Here is a 13410-nt window from a genome sequence, read left to right as displayed (position 1 = left end):
CTAATAAACACAGGAAAAGATGCTTAACACCACTCATTATCAGAGAACTGCAAATCAAAACTACAGTGAGATTATCACCCCACACTGGTCAGAATGGCTGCTCATCAAAAAATCTACAAACAATAAATGCTGGAGAGGTTGCAGAGAAAAGGGAACCCTCTTGCACTGTTGGTGGGAATGCACGTTGATACAGTCACTGTGGAGATTCCTTAAAAAACTAGGAACAAAGCCAGGACTATGACCCAGCAATTCCACTAATTCTGAGGAAATCAAAACTGCAAAAGACACATGTAACCCAATGTTCGTTGCAGTTCTATTTGCAATACCTAGGACATGGAAGCAACCTGGATGTCCACTGACAGATGAATGGATAAAGAAGCTGTGCTACATATATACAATGGACTCAGCCATAAAAAGGAACACATATGAGACAGTACTAATAAGGTGGGTGAACCTAGAGCCTATTATACAGAGTGAAGTAAGTCAGAAAGCGAAAAACGATTATCATATACTAAGGCATATATACGGAATCCAGAAAGATCAAGAACCTACTCGCAAGCGGCGATGGAGACACAGACACTGAGAACAGACTTACGGACACGGTTCAGCCGGGGGAAGGAGGAGAAGGTGGGGGGTATGGGGAGAGTACCACGGAACATACATCACCATATGTAAAACAGACAGCCAATGGGAATTTGCTGTGTGAGTCCGGGACTCCATGAGAACCTAGAGGGGATGGGGAGGGAGACAGGTGGGATGCTCAAATGGGAGGGAACGTGGGTAAACCTACGGCTGATTCATGTTGATATTTGGCAGAAATCAATGCAATACTGTAAAACAATTATCCTTCAATTAAAAATAAATGAATTTTAAAAATTCTAGACCTTCAGGAATTCAGTGAAGTAAAAGGACAAACACAATTTAAATCACTATTTGGTATTAATAAAATTAAATAACAACATACTTCATAATAACCATAATTATCAAACTAAACAATAAATGAGGCTCATAGGATTATTTAAAACCTTTAAAATGTCATCATTTTAGTTAGTTAAAATTTCACCACAGTTACAGGTTGGTTACAACAGCTGTCAAGAACATCAACTATACATTCTACATGAACAAAGAAAACATGTAAACCTTTTCATGAAGATTCAGGTTCATGAGCAACATCATGTTTGCAGATATGTTGCTACTGATGTCCAACACTTTGCACCCAGGTGGGCAAATGGGTCTGTTTCAAGATTTTCAATCTTAGTAACTACTACTTTCCTGCCTTTATTGCTGTTGAATGCCCATTTTTTTTTCTCCCTTCTAATTTACTTCCTCTTCTCATAGACTTTTTTTCCCCTTACTGCTTCTAGAAGAAAAGTTTGCCCTTTTGGCCAGTAAGTTAAAGGGCTACTTCTTTCAGTGACTTAAATTATTGATTCAGAGTGTATCACATAGAACAGTCAAGGGTTTGGGAGGAGAGAAATCTATTCAGCATTAATTTCTTGCTATTGTTATCAATCCCCCAAACCAGTAGTTACATGTCAGATTAGAATGGTCCCAAAAGGCTAAGGGAAAGCCAAGGTTATATCATCACTTATTTGTCTTTTTTAAAAGATTCATGTTTGGAAGAATAGACTGTTTTGAATTGTTTAAAGTTTAGAAACAATCTATTTGCAACAAAACCTTATTTCTTTCCAGTCACTCTGTAGCATAACAACAAAAGGCCAAATTCCTCTTGTGAGTTTTTGAGGCAGATTTCAAGGCTCAGTGCCACATAATAATCCTACAGGTTTTTAACTCTATCTGGTTTAACTGCCCAGAGCTACTTCACAATCATCTGACTGCTTTGTTTTGTACCCTTGGGTGAGGATAAAGACAACTAAACAAAAAGGCACCTGAAAGCTATTCCCAACAACTCTTCAACTGATAATCATTACAGTGCTTCTCAAATCTGAATTTGCCTAGAAATGAAACTGTTAATAAAATCTTTCACATGTCCATAAAGTTACATTTTTAACAGATAACAGACTAATAACCAACACACAGAAAGAGAAACTATAAATGAAAAAGTCAAAAGCAAAAAGCTGAAGCACAGGGAACTCTACCCAATACTCTATAATGACCTATAAGGGAAAAGAATCTTAAAAAAGAGTGGATATAAGTATATGTATAACTGATTCACTCTGCTGTACAACAGAAACACAACATTGTAAATCAACTCTACTCCAATAAAAATTAATTAAAAAAATAAAATTTAAAAAATTATTCTCAAATATCTCTAAAACATGCACCCAACCCAGGGATCAAACCCAAGTCTCCCGCATTGTAGGCAGATTCTTTACCAGCTGAGCCACCAGGGAAGCCCACGAATACTAGAGTGGGTACCCTATCCCTTCTCCAGGGGATGTTCCCCATCCAGGAATCAAACCAGGGTCTCCTGCATTACAGGCAGATTCTTTACCAGCTGAGCTACCAGGGAAGCCCAAAAGATGCACAGGGGAAAAATAGTCACCTAAAGATGCCACAAAGCAATTCACAGTAAACAAAATATAAACATTCAAATATATGAAGATGATCAATGTTATCACAAAGAAGACAGATTTTTTTTTAAAGGGTGAGATATTTTTTACCTATCTGATATGCAAATTTTTATAAGATTAACAATCATGAGAACTGAAACGAATATAAGATAGAAGGCACTGTTGGTGAGAAGTTGTAAAGCCTTTTTTGGAAGAAATTTGCGAGAACTAAAACAACTTGAAGTGAATAAAAACTTTGATCCACAAATTCTACTTCTAGATTGTTTTTAAAAATGTGTGTGCAAAAATATATGTGCACATACACACACACACACATGATTTGTACAAAGGTGTTCATTTCAGAATCATTTAGAAAAGTTATATGTGATTAAGCAATCTGAACTTCCAAAGACACAGATATTTATGACACACATCCATACTATGGAGTACTATGCAACAGTGCAAACAAATGAGAACAGTTACATATTTTGACATTTTTAGAAAAATCCACCACTATGCACTATTTAGCAGACACAGTAAACAGCAAAAATATGTTGAGAATGATACCATTCATGTAAACAAAGTCAAAACAAAACTATTTTGATACTTAATATGAATGTAAGGCAGAGTAAAAGGTATGAAAAAAAAAACTTCATACTAATAAAAGTGTTCCTCTCTGCTTATCTCTAGGCTTAGGGTTTAGAGGTGGTTGAGAGGTGGTTCTTTATTTACATTATTTGATTTTTGAAAAAGAGAAGATACTAGCGTATTAAAGAATAAAAAACAAAATACGTAGGGAATAGCATAATCCAGTGCTGTATGTATTCTCAAGATACTAGTATGATGCATGTATATTACATGTGAGAGAGACTAATACACAGAGGAGTACATATGAAACTCTTAAGAACTATAAACCCCAAGATGACCTGTTACTGTTTAGATTTTTTATTTTTTAATAAACATGTATTACTTTATCACTAAAGTCTAATAAAAGCATTTTCATTTTAAAGAAGAGAATATGTGAGAAGGTTATTCTCTGAGCTTTATAAGAGGTTGTTACTTTGATTTTTTAAAAAAATCAACAATTCCTAAACGGTCTGAATGTATTTAGTATTATTGAAAAAAGAAAAAGTAAGTAAATATACACTGATAGCTACTGAACCTATAATGTTTAAGAAAGAAATAAAATCTGGATACAGTCCAAATCAAATGCAACATTTAGAGCTGCTTAGAAAATAAGGTTTAAAAATAACAATCAAATCAACTTGGCAATGCCCTTAAGTATATGAGAACTTAATTCATTAATTTTGATGGCTTTTGCCTTAAAAACTGGAAGTTAAAATTACATTGTTGTTTTTATTTCTATAAGGACATATAAAAGTTACATAAATTCTTGAAATAAACTATAATATGCAAAATCAGATTTACTATCATATTTCCATTAAAATATATATAATTATTTAAATGACTGTTTACCAATATGATTTTTTTAATATAAGTTTACACCCTATTCCTCAGCATCCCAAGGGGATAAATTCTTTAGACAGAAGTCATTAAACAGTCATAAAAGAAGGCTGAAACTGTTAAAAACTTCCAAATACAACCAGCCTTCCTTAAGAACGTAGTGAAAAATACATGAAACACTTCTGAAGTAACCTCAATTCCCCTTTGTACACATCTCTGGTGTTGATGCGATTATAAAGTATATATACCTCTAAGCATCTTAACAAAAGGTTTAATAATGAAGAAAAAAAAAAAACTGAGGTACTGAATGTTACAAAGGACAATACCAAAGGCGCATTTGAGACTCTAGATTTGATTCTGGTTTGTTCTGTGCCTGATTCTGGGACTTATAATCTCAACAAGCCTTAGTTTCCTAATCTGTGAAATGGAAATACCGAAATCCTCTGTACACTTCATTTATTTGTACCTTAGGAGTTAATGGACAATAAGTACACTCATGTGCTTTGGAAAACTAGACAGCACTATAAAAATACATTTTAAAAATTATTCTTATCACAATAAAACACCAGCAAAATCAATTTTTTTATCAAACTATACCTATATAGAATTCGTAAAGGACTAAATATTTTCTAGAGAACTACTTACTAGAGATATTGACAAATAACAAGCACATCAATTAAAACAGTGTCTATGGCAAGCCATTTTGCCTCTTTATGTACTTAATCACCACAGAATTCTACTTGTTGTCAAATACAACAGGAATTTTGTCAAGCTAGGTAACTCTGTCAGATCTGTCATTCTTCCAAAGGCCATGTTCTCTCTTCAAAGCTTCTGCATATTTTCCATGTTTCTTTCAATATCCCTTTATATCCACCACCGAAGACTGAGGGTTTGCTTGGTAAGATGCAAGGTAAACTGTCATATTTGCCAGATTCCATACAGACATATCAAGTAGAAAAAGATATCAATGACAAGTACACACACACGTGTGTATATGAACATACAAGCGGTGTGTACACACACACACACACACAGTGTCCTTCATTCTTTAGGGAGAAATACATTTCTTATACAGCAAATGACCGTCACTTTAAAAGGAAGTGTACAGCACAAGCAAAAGAAGAAAAATAAATCTTACTCACCATCTCCCATAGCCATTCAGATGGTCCAGGGAGCTCTCTCAAACCGAGAGGTCAAACAGCACAGCAAACAAACGCAGCTCGTGCCTGCGCGGCGGGCTCGGCCTGCAGCCTGCAGCCACCCTGCAGACACCCGGAGCACTGTGTGACCCGGCCGCGCCGCAGCTCTGCACCGCAATAGCCAACAGCTGCTACTCCACTTCAAAATAAAAGTCTGGGGTCTTCCTGAAAGCCCTGGCTCTGCAGCAGAGCCTCGCAGAGCTCGATCAAGATTCTTCTTTAACTGCATGTAAGAGGTTAGACACAGGTTGTGGTATTTCTCCTTGTGCTGCCTGCCTGAAATTTAATGCAAGAAAAGCTCTGGGAGCCAATAAATGCCATCCCACTGAGGGACTTTTAATGCAGTCATCAAAACACAAGGCATGTGTTCAACAATCATTTTCTGCTTCCCTAAAGATATCCATGTAATCAGTAGCAATCACATGATCTGATGGATTAACTGATTTGTGCCTCTTTTAGAGGTTTTCATCCCTTTGTCGTTACCTTTTAATATTTACAACGGAAGACTGCTAGAAGCACACAAACAGGAATAGCCCAGTTTCCATGATTAACTGCTCTCATTATGCAGGAAGCATTTCTGGCTGCCGTAAACAAATCACGTCAAAGGCAGCCCATCAAAGGCTGCTCTGTGTGCGGACAGCAGGGCCACACGGAACAAAGCTTGCTTCTGGTGGAGACAGGACCCAGCCAGTGCGCAGCTGCGGGGACCCAGAGCACCCTCCATCCACGCTGCACGGCCATCGGCACACGGTCAAGCTCCGAGAAGGCCCTGGGGCTCCTGGTCACAGACAGACACGTTTTTCACTCAACCTAAGGAAAGGGCTGCTTTCCTTTTCGCCAAAGGGTACATTATCAACAAGACTGCCAGTTACCTTATTGCCTCGTATAGCCAAATATCAAGGTAATTTCAAAGCCTAGTTTCTATGCTTTATTTTATTGCCAATCTTCTAAAACAATTATTTTCCTAGCAACTGTTTTCAAACAGAGAAGCTGGGAGATATTTTACAATGATTACATGCCAGGACTGCATTCGGTCCTACACACACACTTGACAAATCAGAATTATGCAGAGTTTTTTCAGTGAAAAAAAAAAAGAAGACTTGCAGTGACAGTCACCAACACGTCCGTGTTTACATTTCGGTGAGCCTAGGAGCCTGTCTAGAAAGCTCCATGATGACACCAGACCCAGCCATAATCACAGGGCGCCTGCAAGTTTCAGTCTTTTCCTTCCTACAGTGCTGCTGTTGCCTTCTTTCAGCCATGATTTGATTAATTTTAAATCCAGTTTCCCTCTAATAGCAGAGTTAATTCCACTGCACTTAAGGATTCTGCCTAACTTACTCTATAATGAGAATTAAAGTCAGACTTGAAATACCCTCAAGACAAAAAAAAAAACCACCATGCATTTCTCACTATTCCCAAATTACACGATACATTCAAATCTCTGGTAATAGAATTTACTTTGTGTTCTTGAGTGTGCTGAACTAATGCTCTAGAAAATCAAGTCAAAGAGTGCAAACAAAACTTAGAAGGGTACAGATATGGCAAGCATGAAAGAAATCATAGCCAAAAGCAGGAGATGCAAGGCTATGCGTTAGGACGTGATAAGGGAAAAAGAGGTAGATGGAAGAGGAGATAAAAAAATAGATGATCTTCCCAAACAATAAACGTATATAAGGTAGTTTGAGGTCACATCACTACCACTTACCACAAGCTTCTCCAGCCTAAAATCCTCCGTATTCCCAGGAGTCTATCAAGACTCCTCCTAAGGCCTACAAGCCTGTCACACCGTGGTTCCTGCTCACATTTCCCGTTAGCTCTCATACAGATGCTCTCGCTTCCAACATAGTCCTCGCCACACCAGGTTCTAGTCAGCCCTGGCCTCCTCCACTCCTTTCTTCATACAGATGAAGATCTTTTCCACCTCTCGGCCTTTACGACCACATTTTCTCTGCCCAAAGCATTTTTTGCCACCATGTATCCGATGACCAGCTCATTCTCCTTTATCAGGTCTCAATTCAAATATGTCAATGCTCAGAGAGGCTTGCCCACCCTTCTGTCTAATGTGGCATCACTGAGTTAACATCTCCATACCCTATTTACTTCACCTAATGACTGTGTGGACGACAGACTTTAAACTACAGTGGCTCTTAGACACTTATACCACTTTTACAACAAATCCTCTGGGTTGGATTTTGTTTGCATTTAGTAAGATGACTTTTTCATCCCCAAACAACCTAAGTCAATATAAGAAGTATGGTATTTCATTATTATAGTTTCAGGCAAAGACACACCAGAAGTTTTTACTTCTCATAACAATTTTCTAGTCACAGAACATCAGATGAAACAAATTTAAATTAAATACCAGGTTTGGCTGAACTCACAATAATTTGTTTTCCATATGTACACCAAGTGGGAGAGAGAAGAGGTGGTATCTTTAATAGCTCTTCATTCTGTTGTGTGCATGAACTACTTCTACAAGTTTCCATGTTGAGCCTTTATTCTGACCTAAATGTTTTCCTGTCTGTAACTTTATTTTCAAGTTTTAGTTTGAGTGAACAGTAATGATGAGCCAACAAAGGATTGAAAATTACGTGGGGAAAAATTGTGCAGGAATTAAAAATGGAGTCAAATAAACCTTCATTACATCATTTTAGGTATAATCTTACTTGCTGTTGTTGCTTAGTCACTAAGTCATGTCTGACCCCTTTGCCACCCCATGGACTGTAGCCGGCCAGGTTCCTCTGTCCATGGGATTCTCTGCAGGCAAGAATACTGGAATGGGTTGCCATTTCCTTCTTCAACTTGCTAGTTATAAAAACTGGTTTTCAGTGCTCAATTGACATATTTTTCTACCTGTGAAAATTATTCAGGCATCTTGGGTTGGGATGAAATATACTATAATGTTAGGACAAATTAGGAAACTATTCATTTAATGGCTTTTTCACTTAGCAGCAAGGATTTTAAGGAATAATTTAATTTCAGTAAATTCATTAGACAACGAGTAGTTGTATTTTCTTCCATTACCACCTGCAATCACTCTGGATATCCATGTGTTTACTTATTTATGATCTCTCTCTCCCTAGAACGTAGGTTTGTCTAGGCTGAAACTTTAACTGTCTTCTTCACTCTTGGGACAAAATCCATTTACATTTTAAGAAGACCACGCTCAATTCCGGTAGAAAGCAGATTTCAGGGGTCAAACACAGAACTGAAACCTATTGCAGTAGGTTGCTAAAGTAGGTTGCTAAAGTAGGTTGCTAAAGGAGATTTACAGTAGGGTTTTAGCAGTGGAGATATGAAAAAAAAATAAGCAAACTTGACACATATTAGGATTTCAGAGACAGAAATGACTAGTTAGAATGGGAGATCAATGCTAATTATTAATAATTCTAATCAGGAAAGTTTCTAGCTTGAGTTGATGGTGGTGCCACTGACTGAAATGGGTAAACTGGGGAAAGAACAGATTTGAGGGAAAGGAAGAGAACAGGCTTTAACTTTTGGACCTGTTAAGCCTGAGATACCTATCAGGCATCCAAAGGGAAAGGCCACATCAAGGTGACAGGCTCTGAGATGTAGAACACAGAGAGATAAATGAAGGCTAGAACTACACATTTAGGCGTCATCAGCAAATAGTTACCACGTAAAGCCTTTGGGCTGGATTAGATCACTGAGAGAGAATAAAGACAAGGAGAGAGAGGCCTGGGCCCTGGGACCTGCCAACATGATAAATGGGCTTTCCTCTTTCAGCCTCTTAATAACAACGCTGTTACAGTTATTTTTCAATGATAGTACAATACTGTCATCAAAATCATCTTGACCAATTTTTACACACCAAAATATATATTATGGATTTTTAACGTTCACATTTGACTATACTTTCAATATTCAGATTATAATCTCCAAAACAAAAGGATTCCTGAAGATTTCTCCCCAAAAGACATAAATGCCAGGTACTAACCCTAAATCTCCCTGTTTATGGAGAGATAATCAAAAGAAAAAGAAATGAGAGCTAAAAGAATAGGAAACAAAAAACCTTCTATCTTTTGAAGGTAACAAAATAACCTCACAAAATACAAGAACAGCAATACTTTCAAAATAAATCACAATCAAATAATAAATATCTTAAATTTATAGTATATATTGTATTTTTCTTAAGAGTTGTGACTACATAGTCTGGAATACACAAATGAGAATGTGCTGTAAATGGTACAAAAACACAATTCCTTAATTCAAGGAATTTTAACAATTTGCCATCTTTTTGCTCTTTCTGGTTTCTATGGAAATGGACAGAGGTAACTGCTGGAAAAATAAGAACAAAGTACTTAAAACACCTTCTATTCAGAGAGGAAGAGTGAGAAACAGCTGGCAATCAGGGTGAAGATTAGTAGTGCTGAAGTCAATTTATGCTCCTGTAACTAAGTTTAGATTAGGGTAGACACAATCTTTTTAACACTAAATTCTTACTACATCTGCCTTAATGCAATACAACAAGGCTTAGTCTTGGTTTAACCTGGAGAAAAATAACTAAATTATTTAGTAACTAGTCTTCCTATCACCTGACTATAATAGTTCATACAACAAATTTTTTCTCCAATACCATATACATGGTTAAGCTAAGTATACTATCTTTATAAAATAAACCTATTTTCCCAGGTGCAAAAACTACCTTTGCAAATACTATCTTTGGAAATAGAATATATTATTCACATATACAGTTAATTAACACTTAAGGACTGAAGGTAAATGCTACCCAGTAAGATGAAACACAATTTAGCAACCTTACAAAAAAGAAGAGCAACCACAAAATCAAATAAATACTAGATACCAACACCAAGCCTCCTTGAATTCCAAGGAGGTCTCATTCTAATTAAACAGCCAAAAATGATTATACTGGTGAAGTTCCTATGTCTGTGTTTCTTCACCGGTATCATCACTGATAGTCTAAACACAGGTGTAACACAGTAATCAACCCTACAATTTCTACTAAAAATCAGTAAGTAAAACAATTACTCTGCTATCATAGGCAAAACATTCTCTAACATAAATCATACCAATGTTTTCTTAGGTCAGTTTCTTAAGGCAATAGAAATAAAAACAAAAATAAACAAATGTGACCTATTCAAACTTACAAGCTTTTGCACAGGAAAGGAAACCATTAAAAAAAAACACAACAACCCAGAAGACAACCTATGGAATGGGAGAAGATATTTGTAAATGAGGCAATTGACAAGGGCTTAATTTCCAAAATATACAAACAGCTCATACAACTCAATAACAACAAAAATAACCCAACAACCTAACTGAAAAGTGGGCAGAGACCTAATTATATAATACTCCAAAGAAAACACACAGATGGCCAACAGGCACAAGAAAAGGTGTTTAATATCACTAATTATTAGAGAAACGCAAATCAGAATGGCAATCATTAAAGAGTCTACAATGGAAACAACCTACATGTCCCCTGACAGATGAACGGATAAGGAGGACGTGGTACAGATAGACAATGGAGTATGATCCAGCCATAAAGAGAATGAAATAATGCCATTTGTGGAAGTATGAATAAACTAGAGATGATCATACTAAGTGAAGTTAAGTTAGAAAGAGAAAGACAAATGCCATACGATATCACTTATATGTGAAATCTAAAATATAAAGCAGATGAACCAATCTATGAAACAGAAATGGACCCACAGAGAGAGAACAGACCTGTGGTTGCCAAGGGGAAGGGAAAACAGGGGAGGTGAACTGGGAATTTGGGGTTAGGAGCTGAGAACTATTATATATAGAATGGATAAACAACAAGGTCCTACTGTATAGCATAGGGAACTATATTCAATATCCTGGGACAAACCACAATGGGAAAGAATATAAAGAACGACGTATATATGTGTATAACTGAGTAACTGCAGAAATCAACACAACACTGTAAATCAACTATACTTCAATTACAAAATAAGTTAAAAAAAATTACTCGAGTAAAAAACACATTTTATGTATAGAAGGACACAGAGGACAAGGGGGTCATCGTATCTCAACACAGAGGATACCAAAAATAAGGTTAAAGAATAATACCATTTTACACAATTAACCCATTATTAAATTTGCACTTATTCCAAAAGAGTCAGAGGACAGGTATTGATCAGCAGAATATAAAGACTTTGTTGCTGTATCCTAACCAAGTTTTAACCCACAAAGTCAAATCTGCTGACTCAGTGATATAATGGTTGACCTGAAGGCATATTTTAGTATCCAAAACTCTGCTACCGAATGTCAGAAATGTTTGAGATGCCCAGGCTGGATGCATGAGACAAGTGCTCGGGCCTGGTGCACCGGGAAGACCCAGAGGAATCGGGTGGAGAGGGAGGTGGGAGGGGGGATCGGGATGGGGAATCCATGTAACTACATGGCTGATTCCTGTCAATGTCTGAGATCTGGAGTAACTTAACTATTCTTACCTTTGCAGGCACTCAAAATCATACCGCCGGAATTTTGCACTTCATCAAATTTGGCAAGTATCATTTCTAATCTGGGAATAAAGAAGAAATTGTTTATTTTACATATACTTTTAATTAGAAACAATTTCCTTCACCACTTCCCTGAGAAAAAACAATCCCAGGGATTCAGTTAGTTGTATACAACTCTCTTTTATAATTAACTCACTTACTGAAAGCAAACACAAAACCCATCTATTCGGTAGAGTCAAATACAGGTAGCACTCTACACATTCACAGGTATATTTGTAAAAAGTTAACTTTCAAAGAAAGGGGATTACAATGTAAAAATAAATAAGTTACGGGGATATATTGTACAACGCACGGACTAGAATAACCATAAGTGGAATATAAAAATTGTTCACTGCTATGTTGTACACCCAGAACTTATATAATATTGTACATCTACTGTAATTCCACTTTTTTAAAAAAGACAACTTTCACAAAAAGCAGTTTCATAGTTTCATCATAAAATTCTCTCTCCAAACCCATCAAAAATACTTTAGTTCCAACCTTACAATGAATCCACTCAGTCACCAAGACATTTTTTTAAAGTACATAAAAATCATACTAAGGAAACTTAAAGCAAACATAAAAACAATGAAATACAAAATGTCAGAAATTAAAGTGATGCTGATGTGACTGATAATCTAATGTTAAATTTTAACTCAATACCAACTCTATTAATTCTCACATTCAGAATAATTACTTTCTACATTTCTGCTATAACTTTTAATTAAAAATGTGTTTTTTATTAGAAAAGTAATATATACTCATTACAAAAGAAAATTAGGAAACACAAACAGAAACAAAAAACACACAATCCCACCACCCAGAGAATTTATTCAACTGACTGCTTTCCAATTCTTTATATTTATATATAAATTTTCTTTGGGTCAAAATGCGATCATACTGACAGCACTATTTTTTAATTTTCCAATATTATATCATGCTATGATTTATTCTTAAATTTATGACTTAAGAGATCTAAGTAGGTCTTTAACTGCCAAATGTTTTTCTCACATCAATGTTTCCTGTCATAATTTCACTTCTAAAACTTTAGTTAAGCCTTAGTCCACATTCTGTCATCTTTTACTTGTAAACTGAGGATGAAGATACTGTTTGGTTTAGAATTTTTTTTTCAATTGAAAACCTTCTAGAAATTTATTGTAACAGGATTTCTAAACCTTAAACTCATCTCATAGTCACACATCTGAAACCATTAAATTCAACAAATATTCATAAATCTGAAAGTACTTCAGTCAAAAGACACCAAGTCCCTTCAGCCTACAGAGCAGTTATCTTCCAGAGAATTGAGCAGACACTAAACAGGCTGCCCAGACAACACGTGGACAAGATGAGCCAATGAAGGGAAAACAGGAACTGGAAGATAGGAGTTCAGAGTGAATACCACACAGGCCACAAATCTCTTTGGGAAAAAGTCAGAACAAGATGTTAAGAAGCATGAAATTAGCATGCAATTATTCAGTAGCAAAATGGGAGGAGGAAACTAAGGGCTGAAAGCTCTGAGAGAAAAGATGGTTGGTAAGGAATTGAGGTGGGAGACATAAAACAGCAAGAAGTGAAGATACAGGCAGCTTTAATGGGAAGAGGAAATACTAGCAAATATAACAGCAATAGGGAGAAAGACAGGAATAAATAATAAAAGGCTATTAGAAAATAATAATATAACTATTTAGAAAAACAACCTTATTCAAAATGGAGGCTACATAATCTGAT

General features: G+C 36.2%; 1 protein-coding gene across 34 annotated transcripts in view; it reads right to left on the bottom strand.

Annotated features, from left to right (window-relative positions):
• The window catches only part of CLASP2 (cytoplasmic linker associated protein 2), a 171108-nt gene that overhangs the window by 131855 nt on the left and 25843 nt on the right, over positions 1 to 13410 (bottom strand). For 31 of the 34 annotated variants that reach the window (XM_043443486.1, XM_043443487.1, XM_043443488.1 and 28 more), the window contains exon 7: positions 11635 to 11705. In XM_043443486.1, the coding sequence (XP_043299421.1) occupies positions 11635 to 11705 (71 nt within the window). Of the gene's footprint in view, positions 1 to 5119; positions 5729 to 11634; positions 11706 to 13410 lie in introns of those variants that run through there. The other 3 variants (XM_043443479.1, XM_043443481.1, XM_043443485.1) reach the window with 1 other exon arrangement.

Source organism: Cervus canadensis, chromosome 22 (genome assembly GCF_019320065.1).
Source record: "Cervus canadensis isolate Bull #8, Minnesota chromosome 22, ASM1932006v1, whole genome shotgun sequence".
NCBI classification, from domain to species: Eukaryota; Metazoa; Chordata; class Mammalia; order Artiodactyla; family Cervidae; genus Cervus; species Cervus canadensis.
The sequence above is the reverse complement of the archived record's forward strand: the minus strand, read 5'-3'. Positions and strand labels throughout refer to the sequence as shown.